Source organism: Branchiostoma lanceolatum, chromosome 8 (assembly GCF_035083965.1).
Source record: "Branchiostoma lanceolatum isolate klBraLanc5 chromosome 8, klBraLanc5.hap2, whole genome shotgun sequence".
NCBI classification, from domain to species: Eukaryota; Metazoa; Chordata; class Leptocardii; order Amphioxiformes; family Branchiostomatidae; genus Branchiostoma; species Branchiostoma lanceolatum.
This window is the reverse complement of record NC_089729.1, coordinates 966,026-988,353: the sequence shown is the minus strand read 5'-3', so window position 1 is coordinate 988,353 and position 22,328 is coordinate 966,026. Positions and strand designations below refer to the sequence as shown.

At 42.3% G+C, this 22,328-nt stretch overlaps 3 protein-coding genes across 7 annotated transcripts in view; all 3 read left to right on the top strand.

The window, feature by feature from the left end:
* The first annotated feature begins 19 nt into the window (after positions 1-19).
* LOC136439866 (alpha-L-fucosidase) lies at positions 20-11,523 on the top strand. Of its 3 annotated transcripts, none has more exons than XM_066435512.1 (10): positions 20-357; positions 2,339-2,483; positions 3,211-3,352; positions 3,888-3,994; positions 4,910-5,040; positions 5,670-5,803; positions 6,575-6,672; positions 7,802-7,934; positions 8,872-9,042; positions 9,840-11,523. In XM_066435512.1, the coding sequence occupies exons 1-10, from the start codon at positions 202-204 to the stop codon at positions 10,078-10,080; spliced, it is 1,458 nt and encodes a 485-aa protein (XP_066291609.1). In that variant the 5' UTR covers positions 20-201; the 3' UTR covers positions 10,081-11,523. The 3 variants fall into 3 exon arrangements, with proteins under 3 accessions (XP_066291609.1, XP_066291608.1, XP_066291607.1); XM_066435511.1 differs by lacking the exon at positions 2,339-2,483 and adding an exon at positions 1,730-1,874; XM_066435510.1 differs by lacking the exon at positions 2,339-2,483 and adding an exon at positions 1,727-1,874.
* A 1,282-nt stretch (positions 11,524-12,805) lies between these two features.
* On the top strand, positions 12,806-14,502 carry LOC136440732 (sphingosine 1-phosphate receptor 1-like). Its single transcript, XM_066436835.1, has one exon. It carries the CDS (start codon positions 12,893-12,895, stop codon positions 14,039-14,041), a length of 1,149 nt encoding a protein of 382 aa, XP_066292932.1. The 5' UTR covers positions 12,806-12,892; the 3' UTR covers positions 14,042-14,502.
* Positions 14,503-15,084: 582 nt separating this feature from the next.
* LOC136440300 (leucine-rich repeat-containing protein 4B-like) overlaps positions 15,085-22,328 on the top strand; it is a 282,914-nt gene continuing 275,670 nt past the window's right edge. For all 3 annotated transcript variants that reach the window (XM_066436258.1, XM_066436256.1, XM_066436255.1), the window contains exons 1-2: positions 15,085-15,231; positions 21,493-21,703. The gene's annotated coding sequence lies outside the window, so the exon portion shown is untranslated. The remainder of the gene's footprint in view (positions 15,232-21,492; positions 21,704-22,328) is intronic.

Below are 22,328 nucleotides of genomic sequence, written 5' to 3'. Positions count from 1 at the left end.
CATGTGACCTTCGACCCGTCACCTGACTGGGGGAGTGGGCCGGATTCGGGAAATTTACTGTTGATGGTCAAAACAAAATAGCTTTTTAATCCTCTGCAAAGATTCCAAACCTACTGGATTGAGAACGTTACATCCAAGAGATCTCTTAGACCAAAAGCAAGCCAATCTCTTGTCACGGGCATTTGTTGTTTTTGTTAGTTTATGATCCGTAGACCAGTCCGAGTGAGCCCCAGACTTTGCGCGATGTTGCTGTGCCTGACTGCCGTGGTAGGGTTTGTGCTGACCATGTTCGCGCCCTCCTCGATCCTGGCGGCGGGTCTAGAGGAGGCTTCGCACTGGAGACAGGGACAGAAACAGGTAAGGTAGAAGTTTTGCTTGTCTCATGTAGTAGGATTGGTCAAGGAGGTTATATAGACAGGCCTGTCTATATAACCTCCTTGGATTGGTGTACTCAGACTTAAACCTAATTTTAACAGCAGCCCCGATATGCACCGACCTGGGACTCCCTTGACTACAGGCCACTGCCAGTCTGGTACAACCACATCAAGTCCAAGTTTGGCATCGTCAGTTAGTTCATTGGTTAGTTAACTGATCGAACATAACCTATTGATTGACAGCAGGCCCGATACGCACCGACCGGACCTGGGACTCGCTGGACCACCGGCCGCTGCCAGGCTGGTACAACGTGTCAAACTTTGTCATCTTAGTTGATTGGTCAGTTAACTCATTAACCATAACCTATTGAGTGACAGCAGCCCTTTTTTGCACCAACCCGGGACTCGCTAAACCAACGACCGCTTCCAGGCATGCACAGCCACGTCAAGTCCAATTTCGGCATTTTCAATTAGTTGGATTAGTTAATTGGTTAGTTAGCTCATTAACCATAGATTTTTGATTGACAACAGCCCCATTATGCACCGACCTGGTCACATGGGACTCCCTAGATGGCCAGCTGCTGTAAAAACCACATCATTGCCAAATTTTAGTAGTTAATCTGTTAGTTTGCTAACTGATTGACCATAACCTATTGATTGACAGCAGGCCTGATACGCACCGAACTGGGACTCCCTACACTGCCAGCCGCTGCCCCGCTGGTACGATGGAGAAAGTTAAGCATATTCAGCTCGTTGAGATTAGATTAGTTAATTGGTAAGTTAGTCAACTCATCAACCATAACCTATTGATTGACAGCAGCCCTGTCATGCACCGACCTGGGACTCCCCTGACCACCGGCCACTGCTGAGCTGGTTCAAGAAGTCCAAGTTGACCGCAGGCCTCGCCAGGCCTTTTCAGCAAAGGGGCCCCCTATGCTGTGATTTGGACCCCCTATGCTGTGATCTGCACCCCTATGCTGTGTTTCAACCAGCATAGGGGTGTTTCTTTCTGGGACAAACCTTGTGACCCTTCATAAATCTAATAAAAAGTTCATATTTGGCTTTAGAATGAGGCTGTGACAGAGGAAAAACTATACTTCACAAAATTTATCCCTCAAAATGCATGAAATAATGTCTCATTGGGTTATCAATTTACAAATTTTCCGGGAGAACATGCCTACTCCCTACTCTGGTCACTCCACGCGTGACTTGCGCCGCGTAAAGTTGGCCTTCTGTACCTGACCCCTATGCTGTGAAAAAATCCTGGTGAGAACACTGCGGTCTCTTCAGTTTGTCCATTGGATTAATCAATTGGTTAGTTAACTCATCAACCATAACCTATTGATTGACAGCAGCCCCGATATGCACCAACCTGGGACTCCCTGGACCGCCGGCCTCTGCCCCGCTGGTACGATGAGGCGAAGTTCGGGATCTTCATGCACTGGGGGGTGTTCTCTGTGCCCAGCTACGGTAGCGAGTGGTTCTGGTGGGACTGGAAAGGTACACGCTGCTCCGGACGGGGGACACAACAGGCTCATTCCTCGGTTTCCGTGTGATGTTCTGAGAAAAAGGAAAAACTCCACCCCTAAAGATGTAAAACATATGTTCCAAACTGCTTGATATCCCTGCCAAAATGAAAAAAAAGGCTTATAAAAGTGCACCTTACATGCTCTGCTGTACGTGTCTAAGAAAATGATTGATTTCTTTGTCTATTTTTTAAGTACAAAAAAAATTTGAAGATAACTTTTACAATTGATTTCCTTCCTCTTGCAATGGAAGTTCATCACTTTGGATTCAAGGACTCACTGCCTCAAAAAATTATTAGATCCAGAAAACAATCTTTTTTAAACCTAAAGATTACAAAAACTTTTGATAACCAAATTGGAAACCAAGGAATGAAGCTGTTGTGGCGGAGATTTCAACTTTGAAATACGTTTTCTTACGTGACGCCCTCTTGTGCTCAGGTCCGCTACAACCCCACGTGGGAGTCTCTGGACAGCCGTCCGCTCCCGAGTTGGTTCGATGAAGCCAAGTTTGGCGTCTTCATCGTGTGGGGCGTGTACTCGGTCCCCAGCTACGGCTCAGAGTGGTTCTGGTATGAGTGGGAAGGTACACAAAGCCTTAAAAACACACCTTGATGCTGATTTCCTACAAATTTGCAATGAAATGCAACTGTATTAAATTTCATAAATGATTCTCAATCATAGAAAATTTTGTGGGATTCCAAATTACTTATATCCTATTGGTCTTTGGACAATCACAAAGAGAAAGTTACAATTTCCCTCTTGATTACGAAAAGAAAATTCAGCCTCCTTGAAATTGAAGCACAGAACCACACCCCAAAAATATCCATTTATTTTTCAAAAACATTATTGATTGTTCCTTCAGCATTACCAAGCTTTCTAATTAAGTATCTCTGTGGGAAACCCTCGACCCAAACACATAATAAGGATCTGTAAACAGTACACTAGTATTGTGTAAACAAAATAGCACAAAGGTGTAAATCTAAAAGCAAAAGAATCATGAGCAATTCAAATTGGGTACCATCCTAGCTCTGTACAGCTTACCAGACCATTGCAGTGTGATTCTTCTATTCGAATTTAATGACGTCTATTGTTATTTTGCATGTTTTGTTTTAAATTGAATTGCTTATTAGCAATGTATCATCAAGGACCTACATGTATAAATAGCTTATGTATGAATAATGTAGAATTGTCATAAGCTGTCCTGGTCATTCTGGAATGTTGTGATTTTACATTTTCTTGTACTTTTTAACAGAATTGATTCTTTCATTTATATTCATTCATCCATTCATTCATTATTTCTTTCGTTTCAGGGGCCAAGAATCAGGACTTCATTGACTTCATGAAAAACAACTATCCACCAGGTTTCAGCTATGCCGACTTCGCCCCCATGTTCAAGGCAGAGTGGTACAACCCATTGCAGTGGGCAGAGGTCCTGCAAGCATCAGGAGCAAAGTACTTGGACCATTCCATTTACTGTGCAGGGGAATAGTGAGAAGGGAATATAGTGGAGAAAATAAGCACAAACTGGCAATGATTTTTCAAGAAATGATAGAGTAACATGTCTGTCTTCGTGGTATTCAATGTTTCTTAATGTACATGTTATTGTATAGGCCAAGACAGGATGTTCCTGACATTAAGAATGTCTTTGGCACTATTGACCACCTATTGACAGGATGTTCCTGACAGAATTTTCTTTGGCACTTAAAAAAGGAGCACATCCTATCTGATAACTTTGAAAAAGGTAACTTTTTAGTCACTTTTGTTGTGTGCAGTAGATTTGAGTTGATATAAAACCATTGCACATTGAAATCGCCTTTTAGAAAATTTGTATCCCTCTGGTTAGATGAATTTGTTTGTTCGCTTATTCATTTTACCAGAGGAAATTATGTCACCAATTCGTGATTATCAATGGGCCCTGGGGGAACGTTAAAAGAAAGAGAAGAAGAAAGAAGTCTTAACTCTTACCCAAGGTGTGCATCTTCCGCAGATACGTGGTTCTGACCTCCAAGCACCACGAGGGTTTCACCAACTGGCCGTCCAAGTACAGCTGGAACTGGAACTCTGTGGACAACGGACCTCACAGGGACCTGGTCGGTACGTGCACTTTGTGATTTGTGATTTATTGAAATTGTAAACGATACAATACATGTGGGCCACAGGCAGCTGTTGCTGGTGTCGTGGCCCACACACAAGACAATACACAGCACATAAACTACAAATAAATAAACAGTGGTAAATGCAATCTAAAAAGCAGCGTAATAAATATAGATATACCTAACTATCACTTCGTATTGCTACAAACACTGGTCCATGCGGCGTCTGGCCGCCAGGATGTTATCAAGTCTGGGGCCGTTTCCTCTTCGTGCCTGATGCCTCGGCTGAGTTAGAAGGTGGGCCTTGCACGAGTTCTTAAAAGTGCTCAGACTGGGCGCTTTTACCACTTTAGCTCACTGAAGAGCTAATCTTCTACTTTTCGTGTCAGAAAAGACTGACGCTATGTACAATATTTACAAGATCTCACCTGTACAACAACTGCAGTTTTAATACTACGACCCAATATTAGTTGGCCCAAGGAAAAACTAATCTTCCACTGGTCATGACAGAGAAGACAGATCATTTGAGCAGTATCTACTAGGTGCTTTGTACCGGGGAAATTCCTCTAGCCGACTTTTCAACAAGTACGATGAACAGTGGCCCAGAAAAATGAAGTATTTTCCCAGCCCCACAGTCCTGCAGTTCTGTTTATTGTATATTCGAGACTTCTTTTTACACAACCAGTAAATCTCACTTGCTGACATTTTGGTATCTGTCAGACACCTTCCTCAGAGCTTCTGACTGGAGTACTGCTTCTCACCACTATAAGTAGCCGTCAGCAGGTGAGATTTACTGGTTGTGTAAAAAGAAATCTCCAATATCCTATGTTCTACCAACCTGATGAAATTATTTACGGAAGTTCTGTTTATTATGGGTAAGCTGTATACAGTATTACCATATTTCTTCCCGTCCCAGGTGAACTCCAAATGGCCATCAGGAACAACTCCGACCTGCACTTTGGCCTGTACTACTCCCTGTTCGAGTGGTTCCACCCGCTCTACCTCAAGGACAAGGAGAACAAGTGGGCAACACAGGAGTACGTCAAGGTCAGGGGTGGTCTCACACCAAAGTTGCTGTCAGATTATAGCCAGGATGCCATCCTGGTTGAAGGCTTTGGTCAGAGATGGTATCAATTTTTACCATTGATTATGATATTTACTGTCAGATAGATGGTATCATACCAAAGTTGCTGTCAGATCCTAGCCTCAGAAGTGTGGATGCCATCCTCGTTTAAAGATTTATTCATTGATGGTATCATATCAAAGTTGCTGTCAGCAATCATATCCTTAATGCCATCCTGGTTTAAAGGTTAGGTCAGACATGGTATCACACCAAAGTTGCTTCAAAGTTATGTACGTAACCCTACATAAACATCTAGGTGCACCCATAGTCAAAAATTAGGCCGGCATAGTTACAATTTTAGCCGTGAGTTTGATTCCGGCTGTGTCACTCACCCGACCTGCATTACCAGAATAGGTTGCAGTCTTTAGAACAGGACATAAGCCATGGTCCGCTGTTCATTGTGCTTGTCGAAAAGAGCTAGGGGAATTTCCCTGTACAATGAACCTATAAATACTTTCTGTCTTCTCTGTCATTACTAGGGGATGAAGAGCTCTTCAGTGAGCTAAACTTGATCGATATCAAATTTCATTTTCAACTGTTCTCCGGCCCACAGGAGGTTGGACTGGCGGAGCTGTACGAGCTTGTGAACGCCTACCATCCGGAGGTGGTGTGGTCCGACGGGGACTGGGAGGCTCCGTACACGTACTGGAACAGCACCAACTTCCTCGCATGGCTCTACAACGACAGGTGTCAATCATTCTTCATTCTTTCTTTCCCACTGCTGAGCCCTGTAAAAATAGGATCATTAGCATGTAGGTTTCCCACAATGGCGAACACTTGTGTCATTCGCAGGGTAATGAAAAGCCAATCACCATACACCATCTTAAGGTGACAAGGTGTCAATGCGGTTAGGGCTGTTGACTTAGAATCTAGAGGTTCAGGGTTTGAATCCCTAGCAGGCCCCAATGTTGTGCCCTTAAAGTCTTCAAATGTGGAAAACTTAGGGTGGAATTCAGCGGCTTTTTCAACATTCTCCCTGCTGCCTAACCCAATAACCAATAGAGAATTGCTAGCTAAATGGCTACTTCTGTGTGTTTATGATTAAATAGGTCCCTTTGGTTTCAGTTTGTTTCAGTTTATTTGTTTTACCAGAAGTACATGTCGCCTGGTTGCGTTTTTCAAAGATTTCTGGGGGGTAAAACCCCTTACATATAAATACAAAGCAACATTTTAAAATATCAAATAATGACAAATAAGACAGCAATAAAGGTTAACTTGAAAATGTAAGTCTTCAACAAAGAAAAGAAATCATAATTAGATGATAACCAAAGTAACGATAACTCAAGAGACTAGAGATATTGAATCAAAACATAATGGAGAGTCAAAACAATGAAGTAGCTTTAGCCTTTGTGATGGTAGAAGAAACATTTTGAAATGATTTTGTTTGTCTTCCACTAATACTTGACATACAGTATTTACAAGTTAAGCAACCTCCAATGTCGTGTTTTATCCCCTCAGCCCTGTTAAGGACACAGTGGTGACCAATGACAGGTGGGGGAGCGGCATGTCCTGTCACCATGGGGGGTATTACACCTGTTCGGACAGGTATAATCCAGGTAAGCTTACGGGGGTGCTACACCTGTGCACACAGGTATGATCCAGGTAAGCAGGTGTCACACCTGTAAGCAGGTGCGAGAATCCTTTAAACAACAATCTTTGCTTGATAATCCAGATGTTTTGTTCTATTCTAGTGAAAAGAAGGTCAGACTCTTGTAACTCCAGACTATGAATAATGTACAAAACAGTTAATAAACTTGTTGATGTACCCACTACTTCCAGCTCAGAAAAGAAGAAGAAAAACTTGTTAGTCATGCCTTTATGCACATGTTCTTTGTTCAGGTATCAACCGAAAATTGAGGTGTTCAAAAATTGTTTTTCTTAGAACTTAAAACCTAGATTAAGTGTGACAGCTCGTTCTGTTTAATATAATGTGTATACATTGGGAAATATATCAGAAAATGTCTAGACATAAGAAACTCCTCCAATGTTTGTAAAATCCCATTGTCATCCCATACTACTACACCATATTGTATAAGATAGACTACTATATGATATTGTATTAGATAGATTGGTTAGCCTATTAGAATGTTATCTATGTACCAGGGAATGCCATACTTTGTACAATTGTTGTGCAGTAAAGTTATTATTATTATTATAATGAAGTGAAATGAAACGAAATAACCAGCTGCTGCCGTGCTGTATGCCTGCAAAGCTGTAATAAAAGTCTTTAACACATAGCCTGAGTACCAACCTCCGTAGTGACCGCTGGCTCAAAAGAATTCGCTTGCTAACCACGGAGTCTGACCCTGCGCGTATCCGTAACGGCTGTTAGTCAGATATTCGTTTCGATTTTGAACGAGCTCGCTGATTGGCCCCATTCGTCTAAGCTCCTCCCCATGCCACACTGTTCTTTGTAACGGGTAGGTTCTAAGAACTGTTGCCATGGCGATTCTTTCAAAACTGGACCCGAACAGGGCAATAGAGACACCTTGGAACGAAAAATGGCACCGAACGCAGCTCGAATTCCCCTCATTACGTGATAATGAGACAGCCGTTAGGGATACGCGCAGGGTCAGACTCCGTGGTTAGCAAGCGAATTCTTTTGAGCCAGCGGTCACTACGGAGGTTGGTACTCAGGCTATTTAACACAAACTACCTCATCCAAACTCTTCCCAAACTCTCCAGGTGTCCTACAGAAACACAAGTGGGAGAACTGCATGACCATCGACAAGAAGTCGTGGGGGTTCCGCAGGGAGGCGACCTTGGCAGACTACCTGGACATGGATGACCTTGTCAAGATCTTAGCAGAGACAGTCAGGTCAGGGTTCATACTTAACATTCAGCCTACTAAGGTTGTCTTTTGGCACCGAAGTTTGCTTGGTTTTGGGGTAATGGAGCAGGGCGAGGGTTAATGGAAATTAAAACATATGAGAATATTTTTTTGTCTTTGATGCGTTGATGAAGTTCAGACATCCAGAAAATAAGATATACAGAAAACAGTTACTCAAGCAACTGGATAGAATTTCAGACAGTTCCTGGCTGTTTCAAAATTTTGTCCAGTTGCTTAATTGAGTTGAGTAATTTTTGGCATATTGTTTGTCTTTGTTTCTCCAGTTTCAATTACAGCCACACCAATACTAAGTTAAACTAGAATTAAAAGCATGAAAACAGTGCCTGAACTATGACTTTCTGCCTGCTAAAAGCCCTTGTCACACAGTCAGGATCTTACAACAACTTTGCTCCAAATCACTACTAAACCAAGGTCACCGCCTGGGTTGGGAGTAGCCTGGAATCCGTCCTGTGAATATAGCCAGACTCAAGTTTTCTTCTCCAGCTTTTGTTTTCATGATCATCTTGTCCTCTTTCTTGGATTGCTTTTTACTTCAAGTCCTCAAACAAACAAGAATAGATTTGTGTTCCCTTCTGTAAAGCTATTTTTGAATGGTCTGCACGAAAGAAGGCTGCTATATACTAAAAGAAACAATATTTATATCACTGTGGACTCCCTTCCAATTTGCACCTTTACATGCCCTTCTTTTTAAAACATTGTCAAAGAATGGAGGAATTCATCTATTTCTTATTTCTGAAGTCTTATAGCAAGGGTGGCTTCCTCAGTGACAAGGCACATCCTTACAGTGAGGCAAACAACAAATATTGTTACAAAAACTCAAATAAACAAAATTGATATAAACATTTTTCAAATTAAATTTCAATTTCCCATAAATAGTAAATGCTCTTGAACGTCCTCATTTCAGTTGTGGGGGAAACCTGTTGATGAACATCGGCCCGACCCACGACGGTCGCATCGTGCCGATCTTTGAAGAGCGTCTGCGGAGCATGGGAAAGTGGCTGGGTGTCAACGGGGACGCCATCTATGCAACCAAGCCGTGGCGAGCGCAGAACGACACACGCGAACCGGGCGTCTGGTGAGATACAGACTACTGTAAATGCATTTAAGTTAACGGTGGTTTATTGTGGGGTCTGTGGCGTAACGTCAGGGTGTTTGGCTTAGAACCCAGCGGTCCCGGGTTCGAGTTCCCTGACGCCACTGATGTTGTGCCATTGGGAAAGGTAATTTACAAGACTTTCCTCACTTCACTCAGGTGTAAAAATGGGCATATTGTTCTCTGTACGTGGCACCGTTGAAATAAGTTATGGAAAACGTCTGTCCAAAAGCAAAGTAAAGATTTGTGGTGTGGCTCCATTTACATGTAATGTCCTATCCATGGGATGTCCCTAATCGAAACTAGGTACTCATTTGCATCAAGTGAAGTTCACAGCAAATTTGTGTAAAGTGCCTTTTGTCGGGGCCAAACAGCCTACCGTTATTCACCGTGTTGCATTATCCCAGCAAGTAGGTACATCTCTTCTTAAGACAGTACAGCTCAAACAATGATACCCTTCCCGGGTTCGAACCGGGTCTCCTGGTTATCAACTAATTGGAACCAGGGGGATCAACTGCGAAGCCACTACCAATGGAGCTACAGGGACATCCCTTATATTACACCACACAACACCACCGGTTTGGTTATTGGAAACCCCATTACTTGCCCTGGGCCTAACCCTGCCACCGCATTTGTTTCCCAGGTGCACTTCCAGGGGTGACAGCGTCTACGCCATCGCGCTAGACTGGCTCAACTGTGAAGCTGCTACCAGTTGAGCTACAAGGACATCCCTATATTACGCCAGTCTGCCTAAAATTGCCACCATATTTGTTCCGCAGGTACACTTCCAAGGGTGACAGCGTCTACGCCATCGCGCTAGACTGGCCGGCGTCCGGAAATCTGACCCTGGGGGTGCCGAAGACGTCAGTCGCGACCGCGGTGACGATGCTCGGATGGAAGACGCCGCTGAAGTGGGCGGCGGTTTCAGGCGGCGGGTTAACGATACAAATGCCAATGGCGGCGCCTGGCCAGCTGCCATGCCAGTGGGCGTGGGTCATACAGATGAAAGGGGTGGTGTAGACTGTAGGGCTGTCTCCAGGAAAATTTTTTACCTTGTCCGTCCCAAAATCTGAACTTTATGACATGAAATTGACGAAAATGTATCTTCATAAGCTTAAAATGATGAATTTAACAAGGAAAATTCAACACATTGGCTCCCAAACAATGAGTGTGACGGAAAAAGAGACAGCCCTGGTGTAGAGCTTCTCTTATTAGGTCCCACTGTTGTTGGTTATTAAGCATTTGTACAAATCTAATGAAAAATACACGGAGCACTTATAATTCAAAGGTGTACAAACACACAAAGCACTGCCGTAAAAGAAAGTGTACAAATCCTAGGAAAATCGCTCAAAGCACGCTTTTTATCTAAGATTTGTAATATACAGGAGGATCAACGTAAAAGGGGGAAAATCACTACGGCAGCGCCCAGACAGCTTCCATGCCAGTGGGTGTGGGTGATACAGATGCAAGGGGTGGTGTAGAGCTTCTCTTGTTTGGTCCCACTGTTGTTGGTTATTCAGGGGTGCCAAAAGAATATAATAAGCATTTGTACAAATTTTTTTTTACAAAACGGAGCACTATGCAAAGGTGTAGAAATCTTATGAAAAAACACACAAAGCACTATGTAAAAAATAGACAGTACAAATCTTACAAAAATGCATTAAGCAAGCTTTTGATTTTAGATTTAAAGTATACAGGAGGATCAACCTCAGTATGGCGGCGCACAGCCAGCTTCCAGATGTAGAGCTTCTCTTGTTGTTGGCACATTTGTTGGTTATTCAGGGGTGCCGAAGCATTTGTACAAATTCTATGAAATTCGTCCAAATATTATGAAAGTCAAGGGGTGTCCCTGTGGTGTAGTGGTCTGCGCCTCTGCTACCCTGCCACATCTGGTTCAAATTACTTGGACCAGAAGGACTGGGGTTCAAGCCCCAGGTTGGACACCTCTGGACAAGAGGCGCATTGAGTCATACCAAAGACTTTATAAAAATGGTACATACTTCTGAAACAGTATGGAAGTTAAACACACTCCACTGCCAGTGGACTAGCCCCCTGCTGCAGTGATTGCACCACAGTGTGGCCCCAGGGCTATGAAACGGAGATGGGCACCGCCCTATACATCAATTATGGTGTGGGAGGATTTTAACTAATTATGAAAGGCACACAAAGCAATATGCAAAGCATAAAGTGCTACACAAAACACACAAATCTTATGAAAAATGGACGCTTTTTTTAAAGAATGTTGTGCGTCTGTCTCTTTTTCATCACTGTCCTCTGGTTTTTATCTCGTATACATTTGGATTATTTTGCTCAGCAATCTCATCTGTTTTCCGTTCATCAAAACTAGAATGAAGGACATATTTCAGGGGCTGGAACTCGAACTAATGTCTGGCACTGTTCTTTGTGTAGTAGAATGAAATTGCAACAAATGTGTCTATTTCAACACAGGAGAAAAATATTCCTCTCACAAAGTTGTCTGTCTATCATTGAAACTTTCATGCTAAGCATCACTGTGAGGATGGAATTCAAACTATAGTATAACTTACTGCACTTTGAGTATTAGAATGAAATTGCCGTTATAACAAATGTCTATTTCAACACAGGAGAAAATATTCTGGTCGCAAACTTGTCTGTTTGCCTTTCACTGAAACTTCAATGCTCAGAAAAACATATATTAGAGGCTGGACTTCAATGTAATGACTGTAACTGTTCTTTGAATAGTAGAATGATCGGAGAAAAAGATTGGTATCGCAAAGCTCATCACAAACGCATTGTCTGTCTTTCATTGAAACTTTCATGCTAAACATCACTGTGAGGATGGAATTCAATCTAATGGCTGGTACTGTTCTTTGATCAGTAGAATTATTTTACAACAGGAGAGGATATTCTTGCAAAGCTCGGAACAACTCGTCTATTTGCCTTTTATGGAAACTTTCGTGTTAACATCACTGGGAGGCTGAAATTCAAGCTAATGACTGGTACTGTTCTTTGAATAGCAGAATGATTGCTGTTGCAACAAATGTCCATTTCAACACAGGAGAAAATATTCTTCTTGCAAAGCACATAACAAACTCATCGTTTTGCCTTTCATTGAAACTTTAATGCTCAGAAAAAAACATATTTAAGAGGCTGGGATTCAAACTAATGACTTACTGTTCTTTGAATGGTAGAATGATTGTTAACACATTCTTCTCTCAAAGCTTGTTTATTTGTCTTTCTTTGAAACTTTCATGCTGAACATGGCAGACTGGAATTCAAACTAATGGCTGTCACTGTTCCGTGAATGACAGGATGATATTGCTGTAACCAACCTGATGAATCTATTCAATGGACAACATGTCATTATCCCCAAGGCCAAGGATACTACAACAACACCTTTTGTTTGCATGGATATCAGTAGGGAATTGATTAGGCCTTTTCACAAAGTTTTGAGTCAGAATATAATAGCTGATTAACGTCGCCACACAATGTATAAATTATTCCCTGCGTTAGCCATCACTTTTGCAGTGTTACCCGTGGTAACAACCCAAGGCCATCATGTAAGAAGCATTGAAATATTTCCAAGACGTACAACATTACACACGTCAATATCTATTCATAATGCCCTTGCCGTGTTGCCCGTAGTAACAGTCTACGTAGGTCTCACTAAGCGACAATTGTCGTGACGCTCTGAGGTCTCACACGGACTCCAACCCATCGCGATAAGGTGCAGCCGCATCGTAGTTCTTACTGTCTGGTCCGGCTACAAACTGCTTCAGTTGTTCAGAGTCGTCCGCAGAACGGGAGTCTCGCAACCCGCTTGAGACTGCAGAAGACCAGAATCAGCTGCACCATGTTCAACAGCAGCTCCGACCCATGGGCGCCCACTGAGGAGACATCTGCTCCTGAGTTTGCAAACGTGGTGTCCTGCTACAAGTGGCACCTTCTGAACAAAAATGCATCCATCGCACAAGCCAACATAGCCTGCTCCATGCGTGAAGATCTTCTGAGATTGGGAACAGGGATGTACATTGCCTTGTGGCTGTTGGGACTTACAATCATAATCACCAATACTGTGGTGCTTTTGGGAATCATCGGAACAAGAGCACTTCACAGACCCATCTACTTCTACCTGGCAAATCTGGCAATCACAGATGTTTTTGCGGGCATTGGACTTCTTTATCGCACAGTAGGTCATGTAGGACACAGTGTAATGTATGAATTTACATTGACGTATTTCAACTTAATCATATTTGCTCAGATGACTTCAGCATCAGCTTTATCTCTATTGTCTGTTGACTCCTATATTGCTGTGAAGCACCCTATGTACTTCCACATCCATTCTGACAGTGCCAAATTGCGTGCAGTTGTAGCTTTGACTGTTTCATGGATTCTTTTCTCTGTGCTTGTCTTTTCGCCCAGTATGGGCTGGAACTGTCACCATATGCAGACCCTGACCAAAGGCATCTGCATTTCATGGTACCCCCTGGCCTTTGTCATCATTTGTGCATCCATAGTGCTGTTGCTATGCATAGTCATGATGTTCACAAATATAAGTGTGTACGTAGCAATCAGAAATCGAGAAAAGAGAAGGCTTGAACAGGCAGGGGTCCCCCTGGGGGCACCAGGAGAAAATGGTCCCGTACAAAACGTGGAGGGGGGTGATCAGCCAAAAAATGCTGCACAAGAGGAGGCACAGAGGAAATATAAAGAAAGGGTGTACAAGGCCAGGACTGTGATGATTCATGTACTGATGTCTTTTGCCTTCTGGCTGTTACCCCTCCTACTGGTGGCAGTATGCCAATTCCTCCCAGATATCTGCCCTAGTAAGAGAGGTCCGTATATGTTTGCATGCTTTTCTCTGAACTCGGTAATTAATCCAATGGCAACACTCATCCGCACAGCAGACTTAAGGAATGCGATCCATCAAAAACTGACAGGCGTCCATCAGACACTCGTCACCATGATGCGGGGAAATCGTGTGAACCCACAGGAAGACTAAGCTGGAACAAGAGATGTCTAAAATCTACAGGAAGGTCCTACACATGGAGAGGGACAAAACACACCGAGTCTCCCGGCTCCAGACGAACAGCCTGCAGTGGGAAACCGTGTGAGCCCACGGGAAGACCAAGCTGGAACAGGAGATGCCCCAAATCTACAGGAAGGTCCCACACATGGAGAGGGTCAAAACACACCGAGCCTACGGGCTCCAGATGGACAGCCTGCAGAGGGAAACCGTGACTACATCATCCATGATGCCCACGGACTTGCAGGGCCAGAAACATCACGCGGAGGGCAACAAACCGAAGGCCTTGCCATGGTGAAAATAGACTGAAATGAACTGATCAAAACCACTGAGCAAACTATAAAAACTGAATCTTACATCAGTAGGGACAACAATGGCAAGTACTGTTACACTATCTTATGGTTTATCTGGTGCGTGAACTATGGAAAATGTGTTGTAGATGCTATCTATATATATATATATATATATATGTATTGTTCACAAATTGATATAAAACATTGAACAGTAAACGGTTTGCATCAAGTTTGTACAACTTACTAGTCGCATGAATTGTTTAAGAATTATTATCATATTTCTACTGTCTGTCACCTTAAACATGACTATGAATAAAGACTTATTGAATATTGGATGAAAACAGAGTCAGACCACAGTCTATCTGACTTGTGCTTCATGTCCTGCAGTCCCGCAAGCAACCAAAAATCTATAAGGGATGATCAATAATTTCTCGGCCTCACCCTGTGTAACTGTAAATGTGCAGTTCTGAGTATATCCGATAGGTTGCGCTAATGGACGGTGTCAAAATGACAAAGTTTTGAGACATGGAACGATTAACAAGGATTGCTTATCTTTCTTTCACAGTTTGTTAAGATATCAAAGCTAAATTCTAATAAATTCTATGAAATAACTCTAGCGCTTTAGTGGACGTATAGTTGTAAAATGTTCCAATCTTGATGGCGACTGTCTGCAATTATATCATGTGTCGCTAGTCGACGCTGTGAGACCATGCGGTTTATTCCCTTCCCGCACCCAAGCCACCACATAACTTTGGTGGCTTCGTTGTGAACTTGCCGGCGCGGCTTGTTTGTGGTTCTTCTGCACCATTTTCCCACCAAGATCAACGATATGGGTTCCCTAGAAGATCTCAACATGCACGTCAGTCGTTTCTGGTGAGTTTGTCCTCGCACACATTTCCCCTGGCCAACAGAAATTGGTTAGAATACAAAGTATTTTTGCCTGGAACAAAATGGCGACGCTTCCTTGTTGTTGCGTTTCTGAAACTTTCTTGGCATCAACACATTGAAGTCACAGCACCGAATTGACAACTTTATGCCTTTGTAGAAATGTATCGTAAACATAAACAACATTGTAAAAGTCGTGCAGCCCAAACAGCTGTCAACAAATGTTTTCGATACGCTGTTTATTGATTCACAATCGATTTGCATATCAGCGGGTTGCTAATGCGATGAAATATGTGAGAATTACCAGCAATAAGCGAATTGAGAACCAGGTATCGAATTGTGACGTCATTCATACACTTCTGGCTATGATCGCGGAGTTAGGCAGAACGTTTCGAATGCACCAGGATAGTTACCGGAGAGGACTGAAAGTTAGGCAAGATGCGAGAAATAATCGTTCAGCACCAAGGACAGGACTTGACGATATTCGTCCACGTTTTCTCAGCAAAGCCTCAAATGTTTTCAGTCTAACGATGTAACCACACGCGCTACAGCGCTTGACATACTCCTTTTCTGTTATAACAAGTTGCCAGAAGTTTTACTTGCAATTGGGAGCAACCCTTTGCAAATACCAGAGCCATTGACATGTTGCTGTTGTACTAAAACATGTCTTCATTTATCATAGTGTTTATAGCTACAGTGTTGATATCCTACAAAATTGCACGTGGTGTACACTTAACCAGTTATCTAGAAAGTATTTTATTTTTAGCTTCAAAGTTTATATAACGGTTGGTAGAACATTTCCCTTTTAATCTGTGCATTGCAGGTTAATATTTCAAGCATCGCAGTACTTCAAACGACGATACCCTCTAGTTAGCAAAGATCCTTGCTTACCATCAGTTTTTCACTTGTCGACTTTTCAGTTGACCATCTGTCACCTTCCTCAGAGCAACAATGACTGGTTCTGCTTTGCACTGCAGCTCGATGTCTCTTTGTTAACCAGTAATTTACCCCTTTTTCTAAAACCTTTGTTTATTTATAAGAAGCTCAAATCTGTCTGCAGGCTGCTTTTCCTTCAATCTCTATTCATTTAAATCAACATGGCAGAAATACACAATCATACACAAAATACATGTCCTCCTGAATTGCATTGAGCTAACAAATCAGGTTTGTCCACACAGTGCAAGAATGAAGGCAAAAACTGGACATTCAACACAACAACACTATGACACAGTTTGCATTGTTTCCCGTTATGACATTGCTGATGTCCTCGTTCAAGGTTCAGTTTGCATGTTTCATAAGGGAAGAGGTAAGGGTCAGGCGAAAAATAAAACAAGGATACAGATTACATCATGTTCTAATAAATCTATATTATAATACAGGAACTATTCCTGGATGATACAATCTAGCCACCAAACTAAAACAAAAGAAAACTTGACAGAAACTTCTGGGCCTGTGAAACTGACTTCCAAGAGTCCTTCATGCCCACCTGCCCGACCAAAGCTGCGAGGTCGGCACGCGGCCTGGCGGGTCAAACCCTGCGGAAATTACCCTCAGCTCAGACCGCAGCTCAAGAAAATATCCGTGTTGTGGTCTGGTGGTTAGTAATCCGGCTTCAAGGCCACAAAGTTGCAGGTGAAAATCCCAGAAAATCTGTCGGTGTTCTGAACTCTGGTATATATGTGCTGTAAGGAATGGTTGCACTCCTTCTAAGGTGATGTTAAGCCAGGGCTCAACATTCATTTTGGGGGGGAATAGATGCACTGATGCACCTAATCTACACCTAACCTGAAAATTCAGGTGCACAAATAAAAAATTAGGATATGCAACATTTAAACTAGATAAACTATAGAGAGAAGGGCTGAACTACTTCCAGGGTGGTGTCAAGCAAGGGTTAAAAATTCATTTTATGGGGGAATAGATCCGCTTTTGTACCTAACCTAAAAATTCAGGTACACAGAAAAAAAATGGATTGCACAACATAAACTAGATAAGGGAGAATGTTGGCAAATCCTAATTACAAACTTTACTGCATCCCCTAGATATCTTAATCAATCTTTATTTCTATAGCTAACTTAAAATTCCTTTTTTAAGGAATAGATTTATGCCTGTGCGCTCATAGTTTTAAGTAGCAAAATGTAGTAATGTACGATGTTGATGCAAAAGGATTTTGAAGCAGGCTGTGACAGAACCAACCATCGACAAGGATAAAACAGCCTTAAGATTTTCCTGTAGCAACACGGCTGGACTTTGCAGGACCCATGCAAGGCTGTCCCAACAAATGCCTAAAGTCAGCAATCGTACGATGATTGCATGACGTATGTGACCGCGCCCTAAAAACCGTAGCCTTTTACGCATCATTAGCATCCTATTCAGAGATAACAGAAGCTCGGTGTGTCGGCAGAGCAGGTGACTGATTGGCACAAGATTTACATGACAGACTCTAAACCAGTGACTGCTCTGGACTCCATGAATTTCTCTTATCCCGGCTGCGATCGCGACGCCAGGCAGCGCTCACAGATCATTGGGTGTTTAGGAGCTTAGCGATAACGAGGAGGGGCTAATTACTTTTCCTTAACGAGTTGTTTATTCGGCGAAGATGGACTCAGATCAGATCGGAGGCGCGGCATAATCCAATCTGGTGCCGTCCCCTAAATCAGTTTATCAGCCAAGATCTTAAGACTCAGGCATTAAGGTGTAGGTAAAGTCTTAGACGTAACTGCCGAGGGAAGGAGTAATAAGATTAATCAATGGGAAGCTGTCAGCCGCAGATTCTTATTTAGAATGACTCATTTCCTGCGTAATCAGAAATTCTGACGAACTGGCCTTGAGGGAAGTCGTACTGATGTGATTATCATAAATTTTGCTGCACGTGAGACGCATGGATCTATAAATTCCGTACCACACAGCCAGCCAAGGGAAGAGAAAATTGGCCGTTTGATTTCTTGTTGTTCCTGGGATGATTATGAAAGAAACGATTTACTCGTAGATACGTACGAAATATATCGGATTGTTAAATCACTGAGTTCTATAACAGTTGTAAAGAACAAACTGGTCCTCATATAACATCAGATTCTAAAAGTTATAGTAGAACGGGATATGTCATCTTTAGGAACCCTCCTACATTCCAATACCCTTGGGGTTTAAGGTTAGGGTCAGGGTTAGGGTTAGTGTTAGGGGGTGTCAGAACAACAGGTTGTAAACGTCTTAAACTGCTTTCAACAAAGAGAGGAAAGGCTGCGGATTCACTTTTACCTTTAATCAGCAATTGGAGTAACATTAATCATTTGTTAACAATACAGTATGATGTTATGGTCATATATATAGAGAGAGATTGTACTAAACATTGTTTCCTCATTTTATCTAACGTTAACCATCAGGCAGGAGTTTCTACTTGACTTTGTATTCTTTGAGACTTTGAGACTTTATTGAAAATACTACGTGGCAGACTTGCAAGTCTGAATTGGGTAGATATTTACACTTGAGCTCCCATTAAAAACGATATCATTATATGCAAAGTTTAAATAATGTCAATGGCGCAATTATAAAACACAAATAAGTTTTGAATTAGCAACACATAAAACGCTGTAAGGACAGCTGACACAGTAAACATTGGAACATTTGTGACAGGATTGTGCTGTTTGATACAATTGCAGAAGAGAAAACATGGGAGCGTTAAAGAGATCAGTCACTTGTTCAGCAGGGTTACAAGGTACGGAATCGGAGAGTTTTTGAGTCTGTTGGTGCGGCAGAGTGGTGTGTTGAGTTTCAGTTTGTTTCTGGTGTTACGACCGGATATGTCCCCTCTTGTGCTCAGTAGCCAGTCCCTGAAGTTGGACTCCATCAGAGACCTTGCAAAGTTGAGACACAATCATCTCTTCTTTGTGCCAGTGTTGTGAGTCCGAGCTGTTGCAGGGCGTGGGAGTAGCCAGCATAGTCGTTGCCCAGTATGATCCGGCAGGCTCCTTTTTGAATCTGTTCGAGCTTCTCTGTTTGCACTTTGGTGAGGCCAGAGGTCCAGGCAGGAGCAGCATATTCTAGGATCGGTCTGATGTAGCGCGTGTAGATCGTGATGAGGTCATTACGCGATAACATGAACCTTTTAAGTCTTTTGAGGAGGTAGAGTTTCTTTGCGGCCTTTCCCACCATCTGCTTGACTTGGACTTGTATTCATTGTCCAACAGTAATCACTCCCCATCCCTCCACTCCCCAGTCTATAATCCAGCCCCTTACAATACATGTACACTACCCAGCCAGAGTTGTTCTCTTCACTTCTAATTACCCAAATGTGAAATCAATCGTGAGTTAACGTGGGCCACACAAATCCATCGGACTCCGACTGCACGTTTGCGCCCTCGGGTCAGGGGGATCAGTTCCCCCGGATTGCCTAATTTAATTGCAGCCAGAGAGCGACCCTTGCCAGCTCGGCTGTGAAAGTTGTTTGCTTCTATGGCGGCCTGCTTAGCAGGGAGTGATGCAGGTGGAGTAGTTATTCTTGGTCCCACATGAATATCATTCTGTTCCTCGGGTTGGAACGTTCAGATCTTAGGGTGAAATGGAGTTCAGTTTGTACATTTTCTGTTCAAAAACCCTTTTTTTAAAGTAAAATATTATTGCAGTATGGTAATGATTTAAAAGCAACTAAACTTTTAGGCCACGCCATTTTAATTTCTTGGTTCACAGAATTTTAAGATAAATGCTGGTTTGGAAAATCAACAGGAAAACAGAATCTCAGAGGAAAGTTTGTACTTTGGTGCACACAGTACCAGGGAGTGAACAGGGTCAGGTGCACGTTTTCACCCTAGCCTTCTGATTTCATGATTTATTTTGGTGCTAAAATTATAAAAAAATCTGTTAACCAAGAAATTAAATTGGTGTGGCCTTAGCACTCTGAAGTAGGTGTAGGCACCATTAATACCCATAGCTATTAGTTACAGAGTTGAGCAGCAGGGAGAAGGCTAAAACATTTTTGGTGGGTAGGAAGAAGTTGTGAACTGAAAACAATGTTAGAACATTAGAACAATGTTAGAGCATTGAAAAATCCTTGGCAGGGGATGAAATTATGGGATAGGGGGCAGTTGGGAAATTTGGGATTTTTCGAGATTACCCTTTTTAAGGATAAAGTTGAGTGCAGAAACAATAAATCAGTTAGAATTAAGTTACCATAGATTATAATATATTAAGTCAGCCACAAATGTCTGATCGACTCTGCTTTTTCTTTGTAACACTGAATGAGTTGCAGCCTGACATTGCTGTATATAAAGGTACAAACACATTTTATTGGTATTAACTTTATATCGTTACAGTAACATGTCAGGTAAGAGTGGTGAACAAATTTAGCACACGCTCTTCCCCTTTGAACTATTGCAGATAAATGCCATCATTTTGATGTAATACTTGGCCAAGCTGCGGGGCTATGGGTAATGGGCCACTTTCTGGTCTCGGGCATGGGCCGTGCAGCTTGGCCCAGTTTTATTGTCTGCTTGGTCCCGAGTTCTTGCACTGCCAGGCTTGTGGGTCATTAGCCATCATGATCGGGTCATGGGTCATCTTGCCTAGGGTCATGTGTCACTTTGCTGGGGTCATGGGTCACCATGTGGGGGTGACAGGTCAAACACTATCATTGGTGAAATATATGTCAAGTCCATAAATGCACAGCAATACAAGTGGCAATAGTTTTGGTCACAGCTATATTGTACACATTCAGTGTTACACATTAATAATTTGCTACCATGTTGACAGCTGAAAATGGACTGGTGAAATGGTGTTGGGTTCGAACTTCCAATCGTTGTGCCCTTGGGAAAGGCACTTTGCATGACTTTCCTCACTTCACTCAGGTGATAATGAGCACCTAGCTTTGGTAAGGTACTTCCCTTGGATACAACGTTAAATTGTGGTCCCGTGTTTGAGGAGAGGCACACAAGAACATAAAAAAGCTTTTTATCGAAAAGAGTCAATAAGGGGTCCTTCCAATAAACCTTGTCCTGATATGCACTTATGTACTCTTCATTACAAACCTGGTGCATTGTGCACTGATGCGGTTCACTGGGAAATGCAACAAACAAACAAAAAAAAAGAAAGCAAAATAAACTTTTATCCAATTTGAGTAAAAAGCAGGGTTATTTTAATATGTGTTATATTGTGATAATTAAAGCTAAGGTTTTGGGGAATTTTGTCAGATCTGATCTTAAAGTTGCTATTACACATTAGTGTTACAGTATGTTATTTTTCTAACAACAAGATTTTGTTCAGGTACAACACAGGAGTTTCTGGACCATCCCTGGCAACCCCGGAATCTGCATTCCGAACCTTCCCGGCAATCATGAAGAGGAATGCAGCGACCTCTGACCTCCCATTACCGTCTGATTCTATTACGGGCATCTGCGGAGTCGCCGTAGGACAGGCGGAACGTCGAGAGAGCCGCGATGACAAACGTAATCACGGGTTGAAGTCCCGGCATCAGGTAGGGGGTGGAATAATTGTATTCACTGTGATGTAGAATTCCAACCATTTTCTTTTCATTGTTGGCAATTGCCATCACGTATAGTCGAAACTGCCCAAGAAGACCACTCGGGGGACCAATGAAACGTCCTCTATGTAGACATGTGGTCATTACATAGTCAGGATTCTTAAATGTGAATGGTAAAATTGTTTAAGGGACGTCCAAAAAGTGGTGACGGTCATGTTGGCCAGGTGGTTCTTATGTACGGGTGGTTACTTGTACAGGTTTCAGTGCACATGAAAAGGTGCTATAAGTATATCTATTTATGTGTAAGTCCATATATTAACTTACTGTTATTAGTAATGATCAATAAACTTTTTAAGAATACATCAAATGAGAATTTTACTATTGTTTTTACTGGGTAGGGTAGGGGTTTACTTGCTTACTGACTCACATGCAGACTGTCACAACTTCTTTCTCTTTACCAATCGTGTTAAGAGTGCAATTATCAATCATGCATACATGTATGAGAATCTGCCATAGATTTTCCTTGAAATTGTATAGTCATCCATTTGTATTTTTTATCAATTTGTATTATGAAAATACGTGTCTGATTTGATATGACATTATATGAATATTTGTAGTG